General features: G+C 46.7%; 2 protein-coding genes across 7 annotated transcripts in view; one reads left to right on the forward strand and one right to left on the reverse strand.

Annotated features, from left to right (window-relative positions):
- LOC112244992 (formin-binding protein 1-like) overlaps positions 1-4,711 on the forward strand; it is a 71,644-nt gene extending 66,933 nt beyond the window's left edge. For 3 of the 4 annotated variants that reach the window (XM_042313288.1, XM_042313103.1, XM_042313155.1), the window contains 2 exons: positions 346-533; positions 774-4,711. In XM_042313288.1, the coding sequence (XP_042169222.1) occupies positions 346-533; positions 774-952 (367 nt within the window). In that variant the 3' untranslated portion in view covers positions 953-4,711. The remainder of the gene's footprint in view (positions 1-345; positions 534-773) is intronic. The other variant, XM_042313214.1, reaches the window with a different exon arrangement.
- A 354-nt stretch (positions 4,712-5,065) lies between these two features.
- Positions 5,066-19,737, reverse strand: part of LOC112246322 (breast cancer anti-estrogen resistance protein 3) — an 86,809-nt gene continuing 72,137 nt past the window's right edge. For all 3 annotated transcript variants that reach the window (XM_042312945.1, XM_042312997.1, XM_042313027.1), the window contains 9 exons: positions 16,216-16,344; positions 12,521-12,966; positions 11,825-11,925; positions 10,577-11,331; positions 9,353-9,468; positions 9,067-9,238; positions 8,417-8,528; positions 8,128-8,334; positions 5,066-6,330 (listed from right to left, as the gene is read on the reverse strand). In XM_042312945.1, coding sequence (XP_042168879.1) covers positions 6,155-6,330; positions 8,128-8,334; positions 8,417-8,528; positions 9,067-9,238; positions 9,353-9,468; positions 10,577-11,331; positions 11,825-11,925; positions 12,521-12,966; positions 16,216-16,344 — 2,214 coding nt within the window. In that variant the 3' untranslated portion in view covers positions 5,066-6,154. The remainder of the gene's footprint in view (positions 6,331-8,127; positions 8,335-8,416; positions 8,529-9,066; positions 9,239-9,352; positions 9,469-10,576; positions 11,332-11,824; positions 11,926-12,520; positions 12,967-16,215; positions 16,345-19,737) is intronic.

Genomic DNA, 19,737 nt, shown 5'->3' on the forward strand with positions numbered 1-19,737 from the left:
GTGGTAGTAATAGATTGTAGACTAGAGTAAGTATTACTAGTAGTAACATAGTAGAGTTATTGTAGTGAAGTAACATGTTCCCCTGGGCCATAGCGTAAATTAAACAAATCCAATCTAACAGGTTTACCAGATGTCTGTATATAAATAGAATGACACACCTTGTTCTTTGTGTCTTTGAAAGCTTAACATGGGTGGAGTCGTAATAGTTTTTCTAAAGGAAAATGACTCGGAACGCTCGGTCAGTCTGTCTGGAGCAGAATCCTACAGCATGAGTGGCTGAGATGGCACTGACTCTCTCATCCATCTCTTTGCCCCACCCTCTTCTCCTCCTCCTCCTCTCCTCAGCCCTGAGGGCAGTTACACAGATGACCCCAGCCAGGAGCACCGCAGCCCCCCTCACCAGCCAGACCCCCGACAGGCCCACCAGCCAGACCCCCGACAGGCCCACCAGCCAGACGAGTTTGATGATGAATTTGACAACGACGACCCCCTCCCAGTCCTTGGCCACTGCAAAGCGCTCTACTCCTTTGATGGTATAGTACAGCCGAGCCAGTGGTGCGCTCTGTGCATTTCACTGTCTTACTGTGTGGTGACACTGTGTGTGGTGGGTTCGGCATTTCAACTAGCGATATTGACTCAAACACTGGAGCAGTTTTTAGCATTTGCATGAATGTGAATATGGCATGTTAATGATGTGATGTGGTATTCCTGTAAGGTGGTTATTTGTGCGCTAACATAATGTCTCTGGTCTGTGTTGTGCTGTTGACCCCCAGGTCAGAATGAGGGAACACTGTTGATGAAGGAGGACGACGTGCTGTACATCATCGAGGAGGACAAGGGCGACGGCTGGACGCGAGCCAGGAAGCAGAGCGGAGAGGAGGGCTATGTGCCCACGTCCTACGTGGAGATCGCCATGGAGAAGAACAGCAAAGGTGCAGTCACCTACATCTGATCTGACCACCTGCATGGACTCATATTATAAGCCCTCTTCCTCTGGGGAGTGCTGGTCCGAACAGCAAGTCCTCTTTGTTCACTGTGTGAGCTCACGGACAAACAAACACTCTACAGTCCGGCTATTGTCGTGACCCTCTAGGAGCTCAGTATCAATGAATTAAGCCATGTGTGTCTGTAGGACGACATATCCATAGCCATCATGCTCTATGGCAAGGGGACTCATCACCCCTTAGGCCTGATTATTTTATTTAATATTTCAAAAGTGATTTGTTGTTTTTAGTTCATGTATCTTTTTTTGTATTTTTTTTGAGGTAGATGATAAAATGCTCTTCTGGTTTTAAGATCTTTCTACTTTGGATCAAAGTGATTTGGAAAATAGGAAAAGTGACTTATACAGATTTGACCCATTGTATTGTCTATATGTTATCACTCAGCTGTTGTGAGCCTGGTATGTTAAGTACTCTGCTCCACCTATTAAGACAGGAATGCAGTAATACATCCCGGTAAGGAGTGGCCTAGTTTGTGCCTATATGACTCATATTTCCCACCACCATACTACCCTTTAAGATAATTGTACACTTCTTCTCTCTTCCTTTGATTTGTATGTGTGTGTGTCACAACAATGCTGCCCTCTGGTGGCCAGGGCTATATTACACCCAGGGGTGTGGTTCTTCAGTGTGTACAACTTACTGTTCGCTATCTGTCTCTGTCCTAGGGGTGGGGGTCGGTACAGTAACTCCTCTCCTTTCTCTCTCTCTCTCTCCTGTTGGACTGCAGGTTCCTGAGTGGAGCAGTGTGGCGAGGTCTTTGGTGGAGGGTACATGCTGAGTCTGGTGGAGCTAGTGGCAGACAGGGCTTGACTTGGGAGGGGAGGGGGTTGGCAGGTCACATGTTTGCATGCACACATCCATTGCCATTAACATCATTCCATAGCAGTGGAGATTCCTGAGGTGGTAGCTATGCCTCTATAGGAGGGGAGTGTTCTTCTAAACTGTCTATACACAACACAGAGTAACCAATCCCCTGCAGCATACCAGCAAGATCAGGGACCAGGGAGGGGGCTTATAGTTAGCGACTCACAACATCTTTTATAATGAGAGATAAGCAATGAATACACTACTACTCCACTATTACGCATCTCTTAATGTTGTATTTCTGCTCTTCAGGCAACATCCAGCACTAACAGCCTGCCTTGTTGTTGCATTGTTACATTCTCATTCCGTTGTTGGGAATGTCTGCCTGACTGTGCTACTCGCCTGCAGTCGCCTTACCTTAACGTGCTTCAGCATGTCTGTAATATGAACTGTTATTACGTCATACGGGAAGGAATGCAGCGTCTTGTATGTAACTCTGTGGTTGCCCCCGCCGCCCGTTGGTTCACTTCTAATCTTCCTGTCTGTCTCCTTCATTCATCCATGATTTTGGTTTCTTTTGTCTCTCCGTTTCTTTTCTTTCTGTGTTAATCGAAACATTCCCATCATGCTGTGTGTGTGTTGAGCGTCACCTCTGTCGTGCTCTTGTTCAGGATCTCATGTGGCATGGCCACTCAGATCAGCGTAGGAGCAGTACTTCTCTAGAAACAGCATGCCTGCCCTTACACAACCACTTCATCCCCTCCTCCTCAACCCTGCACCAGCACCGCAGACCGGAGAAAGGCAGCATGCCAGCAGAGGGCCCTCCTCCCTCACCAGCCAGTCATCACACAGCAGCTCAGGCTAGGGAACCTGGAGGCTGAGCTGAGACAAATGACGGGGCATCCACCTGCAATTCAACAACAACACTCCAAATCTCCTTGCAGTCTCTGCCTTAATACTAACTCTGGGAGTGGGGATGGACCTGCTGATTGCTCTTCCATCACTCTCTGCCGCACACAAGGGCTCCAACCGACAGTCTACGGTGGCTTGCTGTGGTGCTCCTCTGGGCCCCACCCAGACTCCTGCCGCGTCTCTTCTCCTCGGTCTCACAGGAGCATCCTGGGGCTTTGCTGCGTGCGGTCTCCACGTGAAAGAGTGTTGCATTCCCATACCGTTCCTGTTTCAAGCGCATATTATAATTGTGAATGTGATTATACATATGTATGCGTACTAATGTGTGTATGCATATACGTAGTTTGTTTTATTACTAAATTGTATGTATTAACATCTTTTATTTCATGCTGAATGTGTTTTTATTGTGACTTTTTATAGGGATTTTAATCAGATGAATGACTCACTTTTCAGAATCGTGCCGTTAGCTCAAAGTAACCATGCATTGTTGTCAGAACATCCTTCTGAATAGGGACATGGTCTTCACTGATGCACTTTTGCCCTATAGCATTTGAATCGAATATCAATGAATAAATGAATGAATGAAATGGACTCTGTATGCTACCTTTTGTACAAATGTAAGGTGACCACTATGTTATTATAGGAGGTGTAGAGTTCAGAACTACCACAAAATAAAGGCATTTACTGTAGCTAGCCATGTAAATGCTTTTGATACTAACCCTCTTGAATTGAATTTGCATATGAGCATAATTGACATGGCGAGTGATTGGACTTTAATCAAAGAAGTTAAGTAGCATTTATGAGACTGACACAGCGTTTTACCCTTGGCAGGGTATAATATTCGCTATTAAAATCAACTTTTTCTGCTGTAAATTTGATGGTCCCACTTTGAAATGCTTATACGAGCAGTGCTTTAGTTCTTAATAAATACTTAAAGCTGTGAAAGTGACATTGTTATATCATGATATGCTCATCTTACTTGAACTGTACCTCTGAACTTCCTAAAGAACCCCATGTTCGTACTTCCATTGGATGTCTTAAGACCGATCTGCTTCGTTGATTAATGTGCACTAACAAAGCTCATGCAGATCAAATGGAACAGTGCATGTTATATAAATCCTGTGATTTTTAGTTTATCATGTTAATTCCATTGCCTGCATGAATGCTCTCATTTGAATCATCACTCCTCTTGTTGAACTGGTTAATAGGTGTGTTATCAGAAAGTGGGGGTTGGAATCCTCCCTTTCGTTTCAGTGAAATTCCCTTGAATGGCTTTCAGAGCATGAAGGTGCATGCTTGACTCAACATTTCTGGAGCTTACAGCAAATATGTATTGACCCTACCCTACAATATCATCCAATATCTAGAACATGGCATTGTAGATCTCTAAATCAGGAGAAGCTGTCATGGTGTAAGTACTTGATTTGAATATGAAGCACCTTAACCCATTAATTTCAGTAGTGTGTGTGTGTCTGGCTATCCTTCATTAGTAGGATTTTGACACGCTTGTCTCTAATGGCCTAAAACAGTGCTGACCGTATCCTTGGCACCTTGGTGCAAGTGGCCTTCAGTGGTGACAATGTATGACGATAGATAATGCTGTAGGTTTTTCACTAGCAACCTTAAGCAAAAGTTATGCGATTAAAACTGTGAGCTAAATCATATCCATTATGCTGTAATTCTGATTATTATGCAAAAAAAACACCTAACAATATGCTTTAAGATATCACGGCAAGGAGCAAATTGTGTTATCTACCAACCTAGCTGAGTTGGCATGGTAGCAAATTCATTTAATTGCAAAAAGTAGATATGATAATCTCACTGTTGACTCTTATTTGAACACATTGTAATAATCAATGGCAGTACTTCTATTTCTTCATGTTGTTGTGCACATCTCTTTACTTTCTCATGTTGTCAAGACACTTTGTGGGGGTAAAAAAATCTGTTTTTTCTCATTGTTCTAATAAAACAAACATGAACATGCCAAAGAACCTTTAGCATCTTATTGAAGCCTTCATTAGGGTTGTAAAATTCCCTGGTTTTCCAAAAATCCTGGTTGGACTATTCTGGATTTTTCTGCTTATTCCCTCCTAATTTACACAGGGCTGGATTCAATCTGTATCGCATAAGATCCATGTTCAAATATAGAGGTCATTTCCAGCTGAGACGACATTGCAGTGTTTCCCCTCAATACAGTCTCCACCTTTTTAAATTGCAATCGAGCAAGAACTCTGATCTTCCACAATACTTGTGATATGGATTGAATCCAGACCATTATTTTGCATCATAATACTTACTGTGAAATGTTCCACGGTTGTTGTTGTTACTCAGACACCACCTGCATGTAATTTCTTCATCTATTTATTCATTTCTTGACACAATAATTCATATAAAGATATTACAATTATACTCGACTCTATTTACAAGTCAATATTTAAGAGGGAAATATATTACAGTCTAGCATTCACATGATTATGTATTATGTACACAATTCACCATTCAGGATTATCCAGATGAATACCATCTGAGGAACTTGAACACAGTCGAAGATCTAGTTAATGTACATACAGTATATAGTATTGAAGATATAGGGTTAAACTGCCTCTATTGTATAGCGACCAATCGTTTTCCTCCTTCCACTTCTGTCTCGTCATTCTATGTTCTCCTTTCAAAGTCATTGTTGTACCGTTATAACAAGGGTGTACAACTATCACTACTTTAGTGACACATTCATACATACATTTCCATCTGACAAACACTTTCAGAAACACTTCTTGAGTCCCCTCTGTGGTCAGTGTGTGTTCCAGTCTAACATACAGTAGGATGACTAAGGACCAGGGTCAAAGGGCTACACTACCATATATGGTGTAAATGCCCCCCTCCTAACCTGGGTGACAGTCTGTTTGTGCTATTGTGCCAACTCCCTGACACTCATTGTCATGCCATTGGCTTGACAATAATGGCAATGGAATATTTTTATTTATTTATAAAAAAATTACCATTATTTAACTAGACAGTTAAGGTCAAATTCTTAGTTACAATGACAGCCTACCGGGGAAAAATGGGTTTAACTGCCTTGTTCAGGGACAGAATGACAGATTATTACCTTGTCAGCTCGGGGATTCGATCCAGCAACCTTTCGGTTCCTGGCCCAACGCTCTAACCACTAGGCTACCTGCCGACCACAGATAGTGGGGTCGGCAGATCTGGTCCCAGATCACAAACAGATCTGGGACCAGGCAACCCCCCTCCCCCCTCCTGCGTCAAGGAGGGACATTTTTCCCCTTCATATCAGCACACTCAGATCGGTGTCCTGCCAAGGATGGGTTCCAGATGGATCTGACTCACTCCAGTGGACAGGTTGGGAAAGGACAGCGGTCTCGCTCTGTAACAATCTTCCTCATCCTCTCTGTTAACCAGCCTGACTGTCCTGTTCAGAGTTCTGTGTGTTTGACCGCTGGCTCTAGCTTCCTGGACAGAGCAGTCAGGATGAGTGTGAACTTGTCGTATCTCTCCGTCTGGTTGACAGCCGCCCCTCTGCTGCCCCACAGCAGACGCAGCTGGAAGTCTGTTTTACAGATCTCCAGCAGATCCTCATCAGCCTGGAAATCTAGCCAGAAAGAAGAACACATTATCATTGGCCTTGTAACTCATCATACCTGCCGAGACATGCAGAATGGCATTTGTTATAGTGTGAAAAACGCTAAGGGCAAATGTGAATACAGGTTATTTTGGAGTATTTGCAAAGCAATTCATTTGGACAACTGTTAGATGTGTATCTAAGGGTAGGCGTGTATCTAGCGGTGGGAGTGTATCTAGCGGTGGGTGTGTATCTAGCGGTGGGTGTGTATCTAGCGGTGGGAGTGTATCTAGCGGTGGGTGTGTATCTAAGGGTAGGCGTGTATCTAGCGGTGGGTGTGTATCTAAGGGTAGGCGTGTATCTAGCGGTGGGCGTGTATCTAAGGGTAGGCGTGTATCTAGCGGTGGGCGTGTATCTAGGGGTGGGCGTGTATCTAGGGGTGGGCGTGTATCTAGGGGTGGGCGTGTATCTAGCGGTGGGCGTGTATCTAGGGGTGGGCGTGTATCTAGGGGTGGGCGTGTATCTAGGGGTGGGGTGTATCTAGCGGTGGGATTGTATCTAGGGGTGGGCGTGTATCTAGGGTGGGCGTGTATCTAGGGGTAGGCGTGTATCTAGGGGTGGCGTGTATCTAGGGGTGGGCGTGTATCTAGGGGTGGGCGTGTATCTAGGGGTGGGCGTGTATCTAGGGGTGGGCGTGTATCTAGGGGTGGGCGTGTATCTAAGGGTAGGCGTGTATCTAGGGGTGGGCGTGTATCTAGGGGTGGGCGTGTATCTAAGGGTAGGCGTGTATCTAGCGGTGGGCGTGTATCTAAGGGTAGGCGTATCTAGGGGTGAGCGTGTATCTAGCGGTAGGCGTGTATCTAGGGGTGGGCGTGTATCTAGCGGTGGGCGTGTATCTAGGGGTGGGCGTGTATCTAGGGGTGGGCGTGTATCTAGGGGTGGGCGTGTATCTAGGGGTGAGTGTGTATCTAGGGGTGAGTGTGTATCTAGCGGTAGGCGTGTATCTAGGGGTGGGCGTGTATCTAGGGGTGAGTGTGTATCTAGGGGTGAGTGTGTATCTAGCGGTAGGCGTGTATCTAGGGGTGGGCGTGTATCTAAGGGTAGGCGTGTATCTAGGGGTGAGCGTGTATCTAGCGGTAGGCGTGTATCTAGGGGTGGGCGTGTATCTAGGGGTGGGCGTGTATCTAGGGGTGGGCATGTATCTAGCGGTAGGCGTGTATCTAGGGGTGGGCGTGTATCTAGGGGTGGGCGTGTATCTAAGGGTAGGCGTGTATCTAGCGGTAGGCGTGTATCTAGGGGTGGGCGTGTATCTAGGGGTGGGCGTGTATCTAGGGGTGGGCGTGTATCTAGCGGTAGGCGTGTATCTAGGGGTGGGCGTGTATCTAGGGGTGGGCGTGTATCTAGCGGTAGGCGTGTATCTAGGGGTGGGCGTGTATCTAAGGGTAGGTGTATCTAGGGGTGGGCGTGTATCTAGCGGTAGGCGTGTATCTAGTGGTGGGCGTGTATCTAGCGGTGGGAGTGTATCTAGGGGTGGGAGTGTATCTAGGGGTGGGCGTGGGCGTGTATCTAGCGGTGGGCGTGTATCTAGCGGTGGGCGTGTATCTAGGGGTGGGCGTGTATCTAGGGGTGGGCGTGTATCTAGCGGTGAGCGTGTATCTAGGGGTGGGCGTGTATCTAGGGGTGGGCGTGTATCTAGGGGTGGGTGTGTATCTAGCGGTGCGCGTGTATCTAGCGGTGGGCGTGTATCTAGCGGTGGGCGTGTATCTAGCGGTGGGCGTGTATCTAGCGGTGGGCGTGTATCTAGCAGTGGGCGTTGGAGTGCATTACCTTGCAGGACTCGTTCAGTGTTGGCGGTGTATGAGTCAGCATTGTGTGCCACGCTGCGAGCCTCCTCCAGGTGGCGTAGCAGGATTTCACAGCCCTGGTCGTTGCTCTCCCACAGCTCCATGCCCTCGAACGCCACCGCCGGGCGCTCCATCAGCATCAGCAGTGGCATCAGTAGAGGCACTGTGGTGCCAGTCAGGGGCATGTCCACTAAACACACACAGGGACACGGTCAGAGACTGCAGCCATTAACACACAACTACAACTGAAGGCTCCAATGATGTGCATTTACCTGTTCCTTCATACAGTCCCTTGTAAAATGGCTTGAGAGACTTCTCGTATATGATGGCAGTCTGAGTGTACTTCCTCCTCAGCATGGTCCAGGTCTGGTCTAACCGTGTGATCTGTGGTCAAGCGCAGTGTTAGGAAACAAACACCACAATCTCTCCAGGAATGTCCGCTTACGCCTGCAGCCCTTTACACTCGTACCTGTATACATGTTGAAAAGGGCAGATTTGGACACTGATAGATGCCTAAATTGGAACGCAGTGGCTGTACAGTAACGCCAGTGAAACCTCTCACTCAAACCCCTTGTCATTTTTTGTCTATGTTGCACCTACCACACATTTTTCAGGAATATTCTTATGTTACTGAATGTATCCAGAGTATTTTCAGATTTCGTGATCAACAAATACAGCGAAAGGTACAGTAAATGTAAAACGCACATAAAATCAACAGTGTGATGTTATGATTCAGTCTGGTCAGGTGAACTGTAACCTGTTCCCTTTCAATTGCTACCATGGCCATGCATATGCTTTCCATATTTCTTCTGTAAGAAACATTTTAATTTAGCCAACTCCCACGAGGGTGAAGGGTTAAAGACTCAACTCAGACCATGTGGTGGACCGTGTCTTATGTGTCCAGTTGTATTGAGTGGGGTACCTGAGGCATGTCCAGTGCTTTCATGATGGAGGAGAAGGCGTATAGGTCCCCCATGGAGTCCTTCAGTTCTAGAGCCACCATGATGATACGGTTCAGTGTGGCGCTCCGCTCCTCCAGACTTCCTGTGCAGCCCAGGATGTCCACGGCAACCCCAATGGCCATGGTGTGGTGCCTGGGTTACACGACAGAAAGTTCAGTCATAAGTCCCTCGAACCTTTTGCGTCTACATGAGGAGTCCCTAGTACCCGAGGAGGAGTGTCAGGTGGATTTGGGGGTGTGTGTTTACCTTTCCATCAGGTCTTGCCGCAGCTGCCTGCCGTGGGGTAAGGTCACCAGCTCCAGACCAGAGGACACACCCATTTGACCTTTCGCCTCCTCAGAGATGCCATGTACCCTAGCAACCTGTCAGGTACACCATTTTTGTTGTTGCATTAATGTGGTTTTAGAAGTGTTTTTAGTATGGTCATGCTTGGGGAAATCGTTGATCATTAGCTCCTTCTGACTGAATTATTAAACACATCTACATAACTGTGTACTCTAGCTGTCTTTAACAGGGAACATGTTTCCCTCAGACTAGACACCCAGTCAGGGATTTGGCTGCAGATCATTTTTGGTGCGTCTTACTAAAGTTAAATTCACTGGTTTGGTTTTGCATTTTATGTGGTGTAGCAGACAGACATATAAGACACCTGACTGTAAAAGGCCAAATACCAACGAGAGGAAATGAATGAAATACCAGTCTCTGATGCCCTCGGTGTGCCTGGCTGTTTCTAGCCCCTAAGTTAGATGTTACTGAATGAGGCCTGAATCCAAACTCATCACACTGTCCTGCAAATTTACACTGAGTGCACAAAACATTAAGAACACCTGCTCTTTGCATGAGACCAAATGAAAGCTATGATCCCTTATTTTTACGTCACTTGTTAAATCCACTTCAATCAGTGTAGATGAAGGTAAGGAGACGGGTTAAAGTAGGATTTTTAAGCCTCGAGACCAGTGAAACATGGATTGGGGATGTGTGCCATTCAGAAGGTCAATAGGAAAGACAAAATATTTAAGTGCCTTTGAATGAGGTATCGTATGGTGGTAGGTTCCAGGCGCACCGGTTTGTGTCAAGAACTGCAAAACTGCTGGGTTTTTCACACTCAACACTTTCCCATGTGTATCAAGAATTGTCCACCACCCAAAGGACATCCAGCCAACTTGACACAACTGTGGGAAGCATTGGAGTCAACATGGGCCAGCATCCCTGTGGAACGCTTTCAACACCTTGTAGAGTCCATGCCCCGATGAATTGAGGCAAAAAGGGGCGTGGTGCAACTCAATATTAGGAAGGTGTTCCTAATGTTTGGATTTCTCGGTGTATATAATCAATTCATGATGTACACTGAAATTTGAGTTATGATCTCTGTTTGGGATTCAGCCCAGAGTGTTCAGACATCTGGTAGGACTAGTGGTGTGGTGAACATAATGTGGGTACGGTGTGTAGTGGGACAGTACAATGCAGTACCTGGCAGTCTGCCATAAGAATGTGTTTGGCGATGATGTGATGGTCTTTATGGACCAGCAGCTCTTTGGCTCTCTTCAGTACACTCATCTCGAGGGGTTTGTTCTCTGCAGGCAGCAGCCTCGACTCAAACTCCCCCGGCCGGAACGCAGAAGCAGTCTCAAACACCGGCCGTCGGAAGCTTCTCTCCTTCTCCTCCACAGTCTCCTCTATCTCTTCCATCCCTCCTTTTCCACCTCCTTCCACCTCCTCTTTGCTGCCATTCTCCAGGGCTTCGATGGCGTGGTGGTAGGAGCTGCGGTCCAATCTGCTCCTCTGGCTCTCCTCCATCCTCAGCCTCTCTACGTAGCTGTTGTTGTTGGGCTGGGGCCCTGGGGCTGGGGCCTGGAGCCTGTCCAACTCTGCTGGGCTGCAGGGGCTGAGTTCACAGTAATTCACTTCTGGGCTGGGGGGCTGCGGAGGCTGGAGAGCCTGGATCACATGCTGCTTCTTGGGTTTCAGTGGGGGTACAGGGGCTGGGGCAGCCAGGGGCTGCAGACGTGGGGAGTGGGGCATCCTGATGGAGGGCACCTTGCTGGGCTTAGGGGGCGGCTTGGGGCAGAGCTGGCTGTCTGAGCCCCGTATGGCCTCCCCAGCCTGGGTCTCAAAGTCCATCCTCCTTGGCACGGTGGGGCTAAGTGTCGGCTCACTACCCGTCCTGAATACTGGAGACTTGGGGCTTGGCTGGTGCTCCATGAGCTGGGGCTGGGGCCTGGAGCCTGGGGAGAGGGTGAGCGAGTAAACATCATTATTTAAACCTTCACACTGCAGCCTAGCAACACCACCATGCTGTGTTCTGTAGCTGCTGACTGGGAGTCCTGCTGTCTATTGGAAGTCTGACTGCATAGAAAGCTTAATTACATTGTCAGTCACAGAATGGAATGCAGCTTTTTGAATCTCTCTGATCTCTCGTCTCTTTTATTCCAAAGACTCAGACTTCAAGCGCATCTATCGATTCCCATTTCAACTTTTATCTGTAATCCTTTCAGAAATACATTTATCTTCATCTCCAGCTCATGTCACACTTTCCACTTCTGAGTTGAAAGTGTACAAAGCAACGTTTTGAAGAAGAAAATGTTTACATTTGCCTGAAATATTCCCACCCCTGTACAAAGAGTGCATGTTCACGGAAACAAGGCTTTTGCAGGCTCGTCAGAGCTGTACATCCTCTGACTGCAGCATAATGAGTAAGAGAGAGGGGATGGTACATACCTAGCGGGAGGAAGCTCTCTGACTGGTGGGTTTTGAGGGGCCGTCGTCTCTCCTGAACGTGGTTCAGACACGCCGGCTGGCTTCCACACTTGTCTTTGTTCCTGATAGACAGAGAGTGAGGAAGAGAAGGAGAAAAGGAGTGTTCAGTTGGACTGATCCCTCTAGCTACCAACTGAGACATGGCTACTGGGCACACCACACCACTAACCCCTAGAGAAACCTGATACATTGTGTGCACTGTTTGTTATGTAAAATGGTACAGTGTAATTTGATGGGGTATTTTTTGTCCTCGTTTGCCTTGGTATTGTGCTCAGAGGTTGGTATTCTCCATCCAGGCTAAACACCACTCCTTATTTTACCTCAGGAATGGTTTATTGTAGACGTGTACTTATCTCTGTGACTCCCACATTAGTCTTACAAATTTGGAGTGCACGTGTTCGCATGTTAGGCTATACATGAAATTATACGGAGCCAATTCCATTTGGACAAACCCCCTACAAAATTATATTTTATAGCTACTTATATGTTGCCGGCACATAAATGGCTGCAGAGGAAAATAAAGGGCACTTTATTGCTGTATTGGATATAAATGGATCTTGCGCCTGCAAGCATCTCCATTGTAGCCTACGGCTCACAGACAATTTCCAACCACATACACTATGTACAGGCCTGAGCCTCTGTAGATAGCCAACTAACCTAATCAGGTTCCCCCGTCCGAGGCTGTGGTCCTGGGTGTGTCCGTTCATGATGTTGAGGCTCAGGCGTTTAGATGTCTGGCTCTTCCTCTCGGGCAGGGTCAGGCCAGCCTCCACACGGACACAGGCCACACCATACTTCTCCTCAAGGCAGCGCAGGGGCAAGGCCCTATTGATGGGCTGGAAGATGATGGCCCCCACCGCCTCTGTCACTGGCTTCCTGTTGCCAACGTAGTAACGCACCAGGGCAGGCACGCTGTCGAAGCCCTCCTTCTCGAACAGGTACTGCACCCGGGAGTAAGCCTCGTTCATGGCCACCACCTTCTTGTTGATCTTGAAGTGTTGCGGGCTATTTTTCCACTGGCAGGTCAGGACGTAGTTCCCAGGGCTGGATAGAGAGTCCCGGATCAGGAAGTCCCCATCTCTCTGGATCAGGTTCTCTGCCACCTGGACACCAGAGGACACATGTTGAGCACACAGACATGTAGCTCATACACTTGGTTGTATTTTCAATATCACACAGTTAGAACTGTGTCTAGCGTGTTTTCAGTTTGTCACACTTGTCTCACTGTTGGATTTGTGGCGACAAGCGCTCTACTCCCTCACTGAATGGCCTTCTCAGTAACATGCTTGGCTCACTGAATGTTTTCACTAGCACTACTGTTACTGTACTGTAACATCATGATACCTCCCAAAATGCTCTCTGAGTGCAGGCCACACAGCCAAACTGTAGGGTCAAAAGACCAAAAGCCCCAGTGTTGCGTAGAAACTCAGTCATGTCACACATTGGTCTACATACTCCACTTCACTCATGTTGTTCTTCCAAACATTTAATTACCTTTTTAATTAAGATAGTATTTAACTTAGTAATCATGTTTTGGAGTCGGAAGGTGGAGGGTTTTTAATTAAAAGTTTAAAAGCCCTCTTTTCACAATCTGGCCGCAGTAGCACCAGGAAGGAGCTCATTAAACCTTACTAGGATCACAAGGCAGCATGAATGCTGTTTTACCTTGTCCTTACGTAAAGTAAAGTCCCTGTTCTGCTGAGGAGGTGCAGCATGTAAAGCTGAGCATGTGTGTGTTTACTAGTCTTATGCCATCCTGTCACATGCCCGCAAGGACAAGCTCAAAAGAGCTCCATTTCTTATTCAGGTCCCATCTGTGATTTTACACATGAGGCGATGCTTTAAGATTTTAAACCCAGTCTGACGCATTGAAAATAATATGATTTATACCTCATGAATTAGCTCATTGAAATTGTGTTCCATATTACATCCATTAGCTATGCAAAGTTATTTATATATTTCTGACAGATAACCGTTGTAAAATGTTTTGTTGTGAAATTATATGGAAATTGAAAGTGTTTTCAAACAGCTATGAGTATTTTTTTTACAGCAGGGAAAATGGTAACACAATCCCATTGCCAGCACAACTCGTTGAGCAACTTGAGCGGCCAGTGTTTTTCCGTGTGACATACATGCACTATCCTCCATCACCTGAAGCTGCTGATGTGTTCTCTAATGGTAGAATGGGAGTTGACTGAGCTGGTCTTACTAGTTCTAGTAGTTCTAGTTCAGAGCCGCCCAGTCTTGTGGGTAAACAGGAAAGTGTGTGCAGCTACTGTAACCAGGGACTGACAGAGCCATTGTGACTCTCACAATGCCTAATGGAGGGCTGTGATACATGCTGGCTCGCACCCCTTACAAGGTCACAACGAAGACATGGAACAAGGCTGCAGGGCTCCCTGGCCTACATACACTCCACTGAGAGATACAGTAGGACGGAACCAGAAGGTGACAGGTGTACTGGGAAATGGGATGGGTGGCACAGTGAGCACAGATGAGCTGTTATCTTAGGGATGATGATTAGACTTATAGAGGCGTGGTCCCTGGCAGATCAGTGGACGGCTATAATAGAAGATGTTATTAAATAGCATCATGTCATTTGACAGGCACCCATGTGTTGTTACCATCCAATTAAGACCTGTCTCTCTGTGTGTGTGTGCTGAGGCTGGGGTTCATGGACTGAGCTCTGTGTGTGTGTGCTGAGGCTGGGGTTCATGGACCGAGGCTCTGTGTGTGTGTGTGTGCTGAGGCTGGGGTTCATGGACCGAGCTCTGTGTGTGTGTGCTGAGGCTGGGGTTCAGGCTGGGGTTTCATGGACTGGGGTTCATGGAGCTCTGTGTGTGTGTGCTGAGGCTGGGGTTCATGGACCGAGCGTGTGTGTGTGCTGAGGCTGGGGTTCTGGACCGAGCTCTGTGTGTGTGTGCTGAGGCTGGGGTTCATGGACCGAGCTCTGTGTGTGTGTGCTGAGGCTGGGGTTCATGGACCGAGCTCTGTGGCCTGAGCTTTCACTACTAAGTGTGTGTCAGCGCCGCTCTGTTCACACTGACAAGTTCTCAGTGACAAGCTCTTAGTGAGATACTGATGAAAGCACAAGGTTGAAATGAAGCCCATTTCAATGAACCATTCAGCCACAGTATGTCAAACTGACAGTGAATCTGCCCTTTTGTCACTGAGCCTCACACAGCCTCATGGACCTAATACAGCCAGTGCTGTAGAACAGACCTGTCAAGATAAATACTTATTTCCGTTGTTGACTTGTCCTTATTTGTCTGATTCTGATCTGGCTCAACCAGTTTCAGACAAGTTGTTGCCTGAGAGTGAATCATAGGAAAAAACACAGTCTCTGATTTTACTACTCTGTGTACAAGCACTTATTTGAGCTGAGCTCTGGGTGTTGAGGTGGGTCTTCATCACTAACACTCCTCAGATTTTACATCCCTGTGTTCAAAACAAGGCTCAGCCCCTAGAGCCCTTAAACTCAACTCTGGACCTCAAAGCCAGTTCCACTGTGTTTTTTTCTTCTGCTGTTCTCCTCTAATCAGGGGCTGATTTAGACCTGGTACACCAGGTGGGTGCAATTAATGATCTGGTAGAACAGAAAACCAACAGGCTCCTGACCTCCTAGGGTAATAGTTGAACACTGCTGCGCTAGTTGTCAGAGGGCAGGGATCTGTCACACTGTCACAGCCCCCTCCTAAGTCCAGACCCTCAGCCATGTAGCTTCAGTCCACATGACTCTTCAGTCCACATGAAAGAGACACAGATCCTCTCTAGAAACCTCTAGTCACTGGGAGTTTTCACATATTTATGACAAGAGCTGCCTGCCAAAGTGTCTGAGCTCCCTGACTCCATTCACATAATACTCCAGTGTGACCAAACAAAGCATTGTGTTGGATGTCATTACAGAGATTTTTGGTTGAGCTTGGAAACGTGTCTGTCTGGCCAGCTGTCCTGCTCTGCGTGGGTATGCAAGGTTTTGCATGGTTGCCATGTTTTCAGAGCGCCAGTGCTGTGATTCCTCCACAGGGTGGGAGTGACAGGCCCCTGAATGAAATCAGTGTGCAACTGGACACCCGACCGTAGCTGTTGGCAACAGAGGAACCCCTCCCCTCTGCATGCTTTCATTGGGCTGGTCGTGTTTCACAGTAAGCCTCTCTTAGCTCCATCTCTTTATTTAAATATCCTCTTTCACAAAGAGCCAGCATGTGCCGCCGGCCACAAAAAAATACTTTATCAAGAATCCTTTGACTGAAGCTAAATCATTGGACTCTAAAACAGGCATGGCAAACAGGCAGCTGAGTTGTCCCTCCAGAGAAAAAGAGAGAGTGTTTTTTTTTTTTTTTTTTTTTTACCTGTCTGGGGATGGCACCATGGTACCAGGCGTGGCTGCGTGGTTCCTCACTGCCCAGTTTCAGCTCGTCTTCCAGCTCCTTGCGTAGTTTCTCCGGTGGGCCCTCCATGATGTACTTGTCCCTGGAGAACTGCACATAGACAGGAAGAACAGGCTCTTTCAGTACTGGGATCCTCACAGACATGGTTGCTGTACTGAGGGTGCACACTGTGTGCACTGCACTGGCTGTCTGCATCTATCTGTCGGTCTGTCTATGTACCGGTAAACCTTTGTAATATAACTCCCCCTCTACTGTTTCTAGCTACCTCTCACACACACTTTATTTTTCTCTCTCCCTCTCCCTCTTCGTCTTTTTTTCTGTGTAAGCATGTGTCATACAGAGCTCTCCTCCCCTCTTTGTTTCCTGGGCTGTAACTTCCCAGAGATACACTATGCCGAAGACTCCAATTGGCCGAGGGCTCTACCTGCCTCTGCTTTGACTGCTGTGTCATATCCTGGCCTTGTTGCCATGCCCCTCTGCCCTGTTCTGCCCCAGAAAGAGGCCTCCGGGTGGAGCAACAACACACTCACCTGAATACAGTGACACAAACACTCATACACACACAGTCCACTATGCCAGGCTGCTGTGATTCACACTAGGATTTACAGTCTACTTGCATAGTTCAAAACACACATTGTGTCAGTCATATAGCAAAAAGGGGACATGGGATGACCTCATCTATCATAGCAGGTTCCTGCCAGGAAATACCTCTCAGGGTGATAATACAGGGACTCTTCTCAGTCCTGCTTTAAGGAAATCCTCTTTCACAATCAATAGACTTCCCCTCCACACTGTCTTCCTGCTTTGGCTTATATTTTCTAAACGCATTATAAAAGGGTTGGTCTGTTGCACAACTTCTCTGTCTGCCCGTAATATATGTCGTACTGAGTTAGACGTAATACTTCTGGAGACATAATGACATTTCACTCCAGTGGCGCCACTTGTGGGGTTGAACCGAGCATCAGTTTTCCACTTTTTTAACTAGAGGTCCGTTAGACCCAGAACAACAACAATGTTTTAAAACTCTGCTGCTTTTTAAACCAACCCCCTGGAGATGGCAGGCAGAATTAGACTGGGGAAAAGTACTGTCGACATTGTGTTCTTCTGGGATGTTGGCACCCAATCTGCATCTTTCCAAAACACAATTTGAGCATTACAAGGGGCTGCCAAGACCTGGATCATAAAGAAATGTTGTGGGGGGGAGGGAGTTGACTGGCAATTCAGCGTCAGCCCTAAGGGTGAGCAATGACCTGAAGGATTATTGTGTTCCATCAACTCAATACCTTCCTGCAGTAACCAATATTATACTTGGTTTTCTAATGCATTAACCGTACTTACCTAGTGCTGTCTTTGTCCCTGCACACTAAAACAATGGTATTTATGGCGGATATTGACATCACCAACAATAGCCTTGAGTACAGAAACTCTTCTAAAGCTCTGTTTTTCCCTTTAAAGGAATGGGACAGGACAGGAACACACCCATTTGTCCCCAACTAAAATAGCATGAGGCCTTCTTGACATTGGCTAACTGTTCAGAATGTTCAGAATGCACAGTGTTTGGCTTCACTGACCACTTACAGAAGCAGACACTGTATTGTGCTGCTCCTAACAGGCAATTTGCTACTACTGTTTAACCTAGGGCTAAATCTGTTAGGCTGCACTCACCCTTGTCCCCAGAGAGAACATTTGAAGGACTGTAAATTTCAGTTTTTTATGTTGTGGTCGACTGAATTAAATGCCAACTAAAACTGAATTAAGGCTCCAGGAAATGGTTTTATATTGGCGGGTGGAGGGGGTAAGCATGGGAAACTCTAGCATGAGTTAATATGGCGCTATTTGTTTTACCAGAGAGCTAATTTAGCTACGGGTTGCTGCTTTATATATCTGTATACATCTTATTAGACCTGTTGGGTAGACAGTGGGCCTGCTGCTCATCAGATTAAATAGGTTTCATGTGTTTCAAAGGCAAGTCTCAGACTTAATTATGAGAGAGAGCGGGAGAGAGACTTCCTCAAGTGAGGATACAGATGACTGAGACTGAACCCGTACAACATGAGAGAACATCCCAAATCCCTCCCCCCTTACAGACATACATGCTGAACTTAGAGTGGTGAGCAATCTATGTGAAGCACACAAGATCTGTCCGTGTCATGACAGAAGTAGTTAATATTCTTCCTACACTGCATCCTTTGAGCTGGCAGGCCTTCACTCTGCTTTACTGTGGATACGCACATACACACAAAAACACGCACGAGTGTGCCTGCACACACACAAACACCCTGGGGGAGAAGGGGCTGGCCACAGCCTGTCAGCCAGGTGTGATGCCCGCACGGCCTAAAACTCCCCTAGAAACGGCCCACTACCCTGGGGCAGCTGAGGAGAGAGCGCCTGCATCTCACAAACACTGCCGGACAGAGCATGAGATCCTAGATACTGTTGGTGGCCTGTGTCCTCGACAGCTAAAAGTCTAGAAGTCACAGCTAATGGTAAGGTTATGGTAAGATTATTCCGAATGGTCAGAGACAAGATTTTGGTCCATATGGTAACACAGTCCTGATGGATGTTATATACTGTAACTCCAGTCTTGAGTATGGTATCTATCCTATACCAGGCCCTTTGATGGTCTGAGAGAGTGTTACATGGAGAAAAATCTGCTCTAGGGGGCTGAAAATCATTCTGTTCTGATCACTTGTGTGTACTCAATGAGAGCTGATCAATTATAAATGGCTAAAGGGCTGTTCTTATGCACGACACAACACGGAGGTATATTGGCCAAATACCACAAACCCCAGAGGTGCCTTATTGCCATTATAAACTGGTTACCAACGTAATTAAAGCAGTAAAAATAAATGTTTTGTCATACCCAACGTATACGGTCTGATAAACCATGGCTGTCAGCCAATCAGCATTCAGAGCTCGACCCACTCAGTTTATAATGGCATATACAGTGCCTTGCGAAAGTATTCGGCCCCCTTGAACTTTGCGACCTTTTGCCACATGTCAGGCTTCAAACATAAAGATATAAAACTGTATTTTTTTGTGAAGAATCAACAACAAGTGGGACACAATCATGAAGTGGAACGACATTTATTGGATATTTCAAACTTTTTTAACAAATCAAAAACTGAAAAATTGGGCATGCAAAATTATTCAGCCTCTTTACTTTCAGTGCAGCAAACTCTCTCCAGAAGTTCAGTGAGGATCTCTGAATGATCCAATGTTGACCGAAATGACTAATGATGATAAATACAATCCACCTGTGTGTAATCAAGTCTCCGTATAAATGCACCTGCACTGTGATAGTCTCAGAGGTCCGTTAAAAGCGCAGAGAGCATCATGAAGAACAAGGAACACACCAGGCAGGTCCGAGATACTGTTGTGAAGAAGTTTAAAGCCGGATTTGGATACAAAAAGATTTCCCAAGCTTTAAACATCCCAAGGAGCACTGTGCAAGCGATACTATTGAAATGGAAGGAGTATCAG

The sequence above is a fragment of the Oncorhynchus tshawytscha genome, linkage group LG01, assembly GCF_018296145.1.
Source record: "Oncorhynchus tshawytscha isolate Ot180627B linkage group LG01, Otsh_v2.0, whole genome shotgun sequence".
In the NCBI taxonomy this organism is placed as follows: domain Eukaryota; kingdom Metazoa; phylum Chordata; class Actinopteri; order Salmoniformes; family Salmonidae; genus Oncorhynchus; species Oncorhynchus tshawytscha.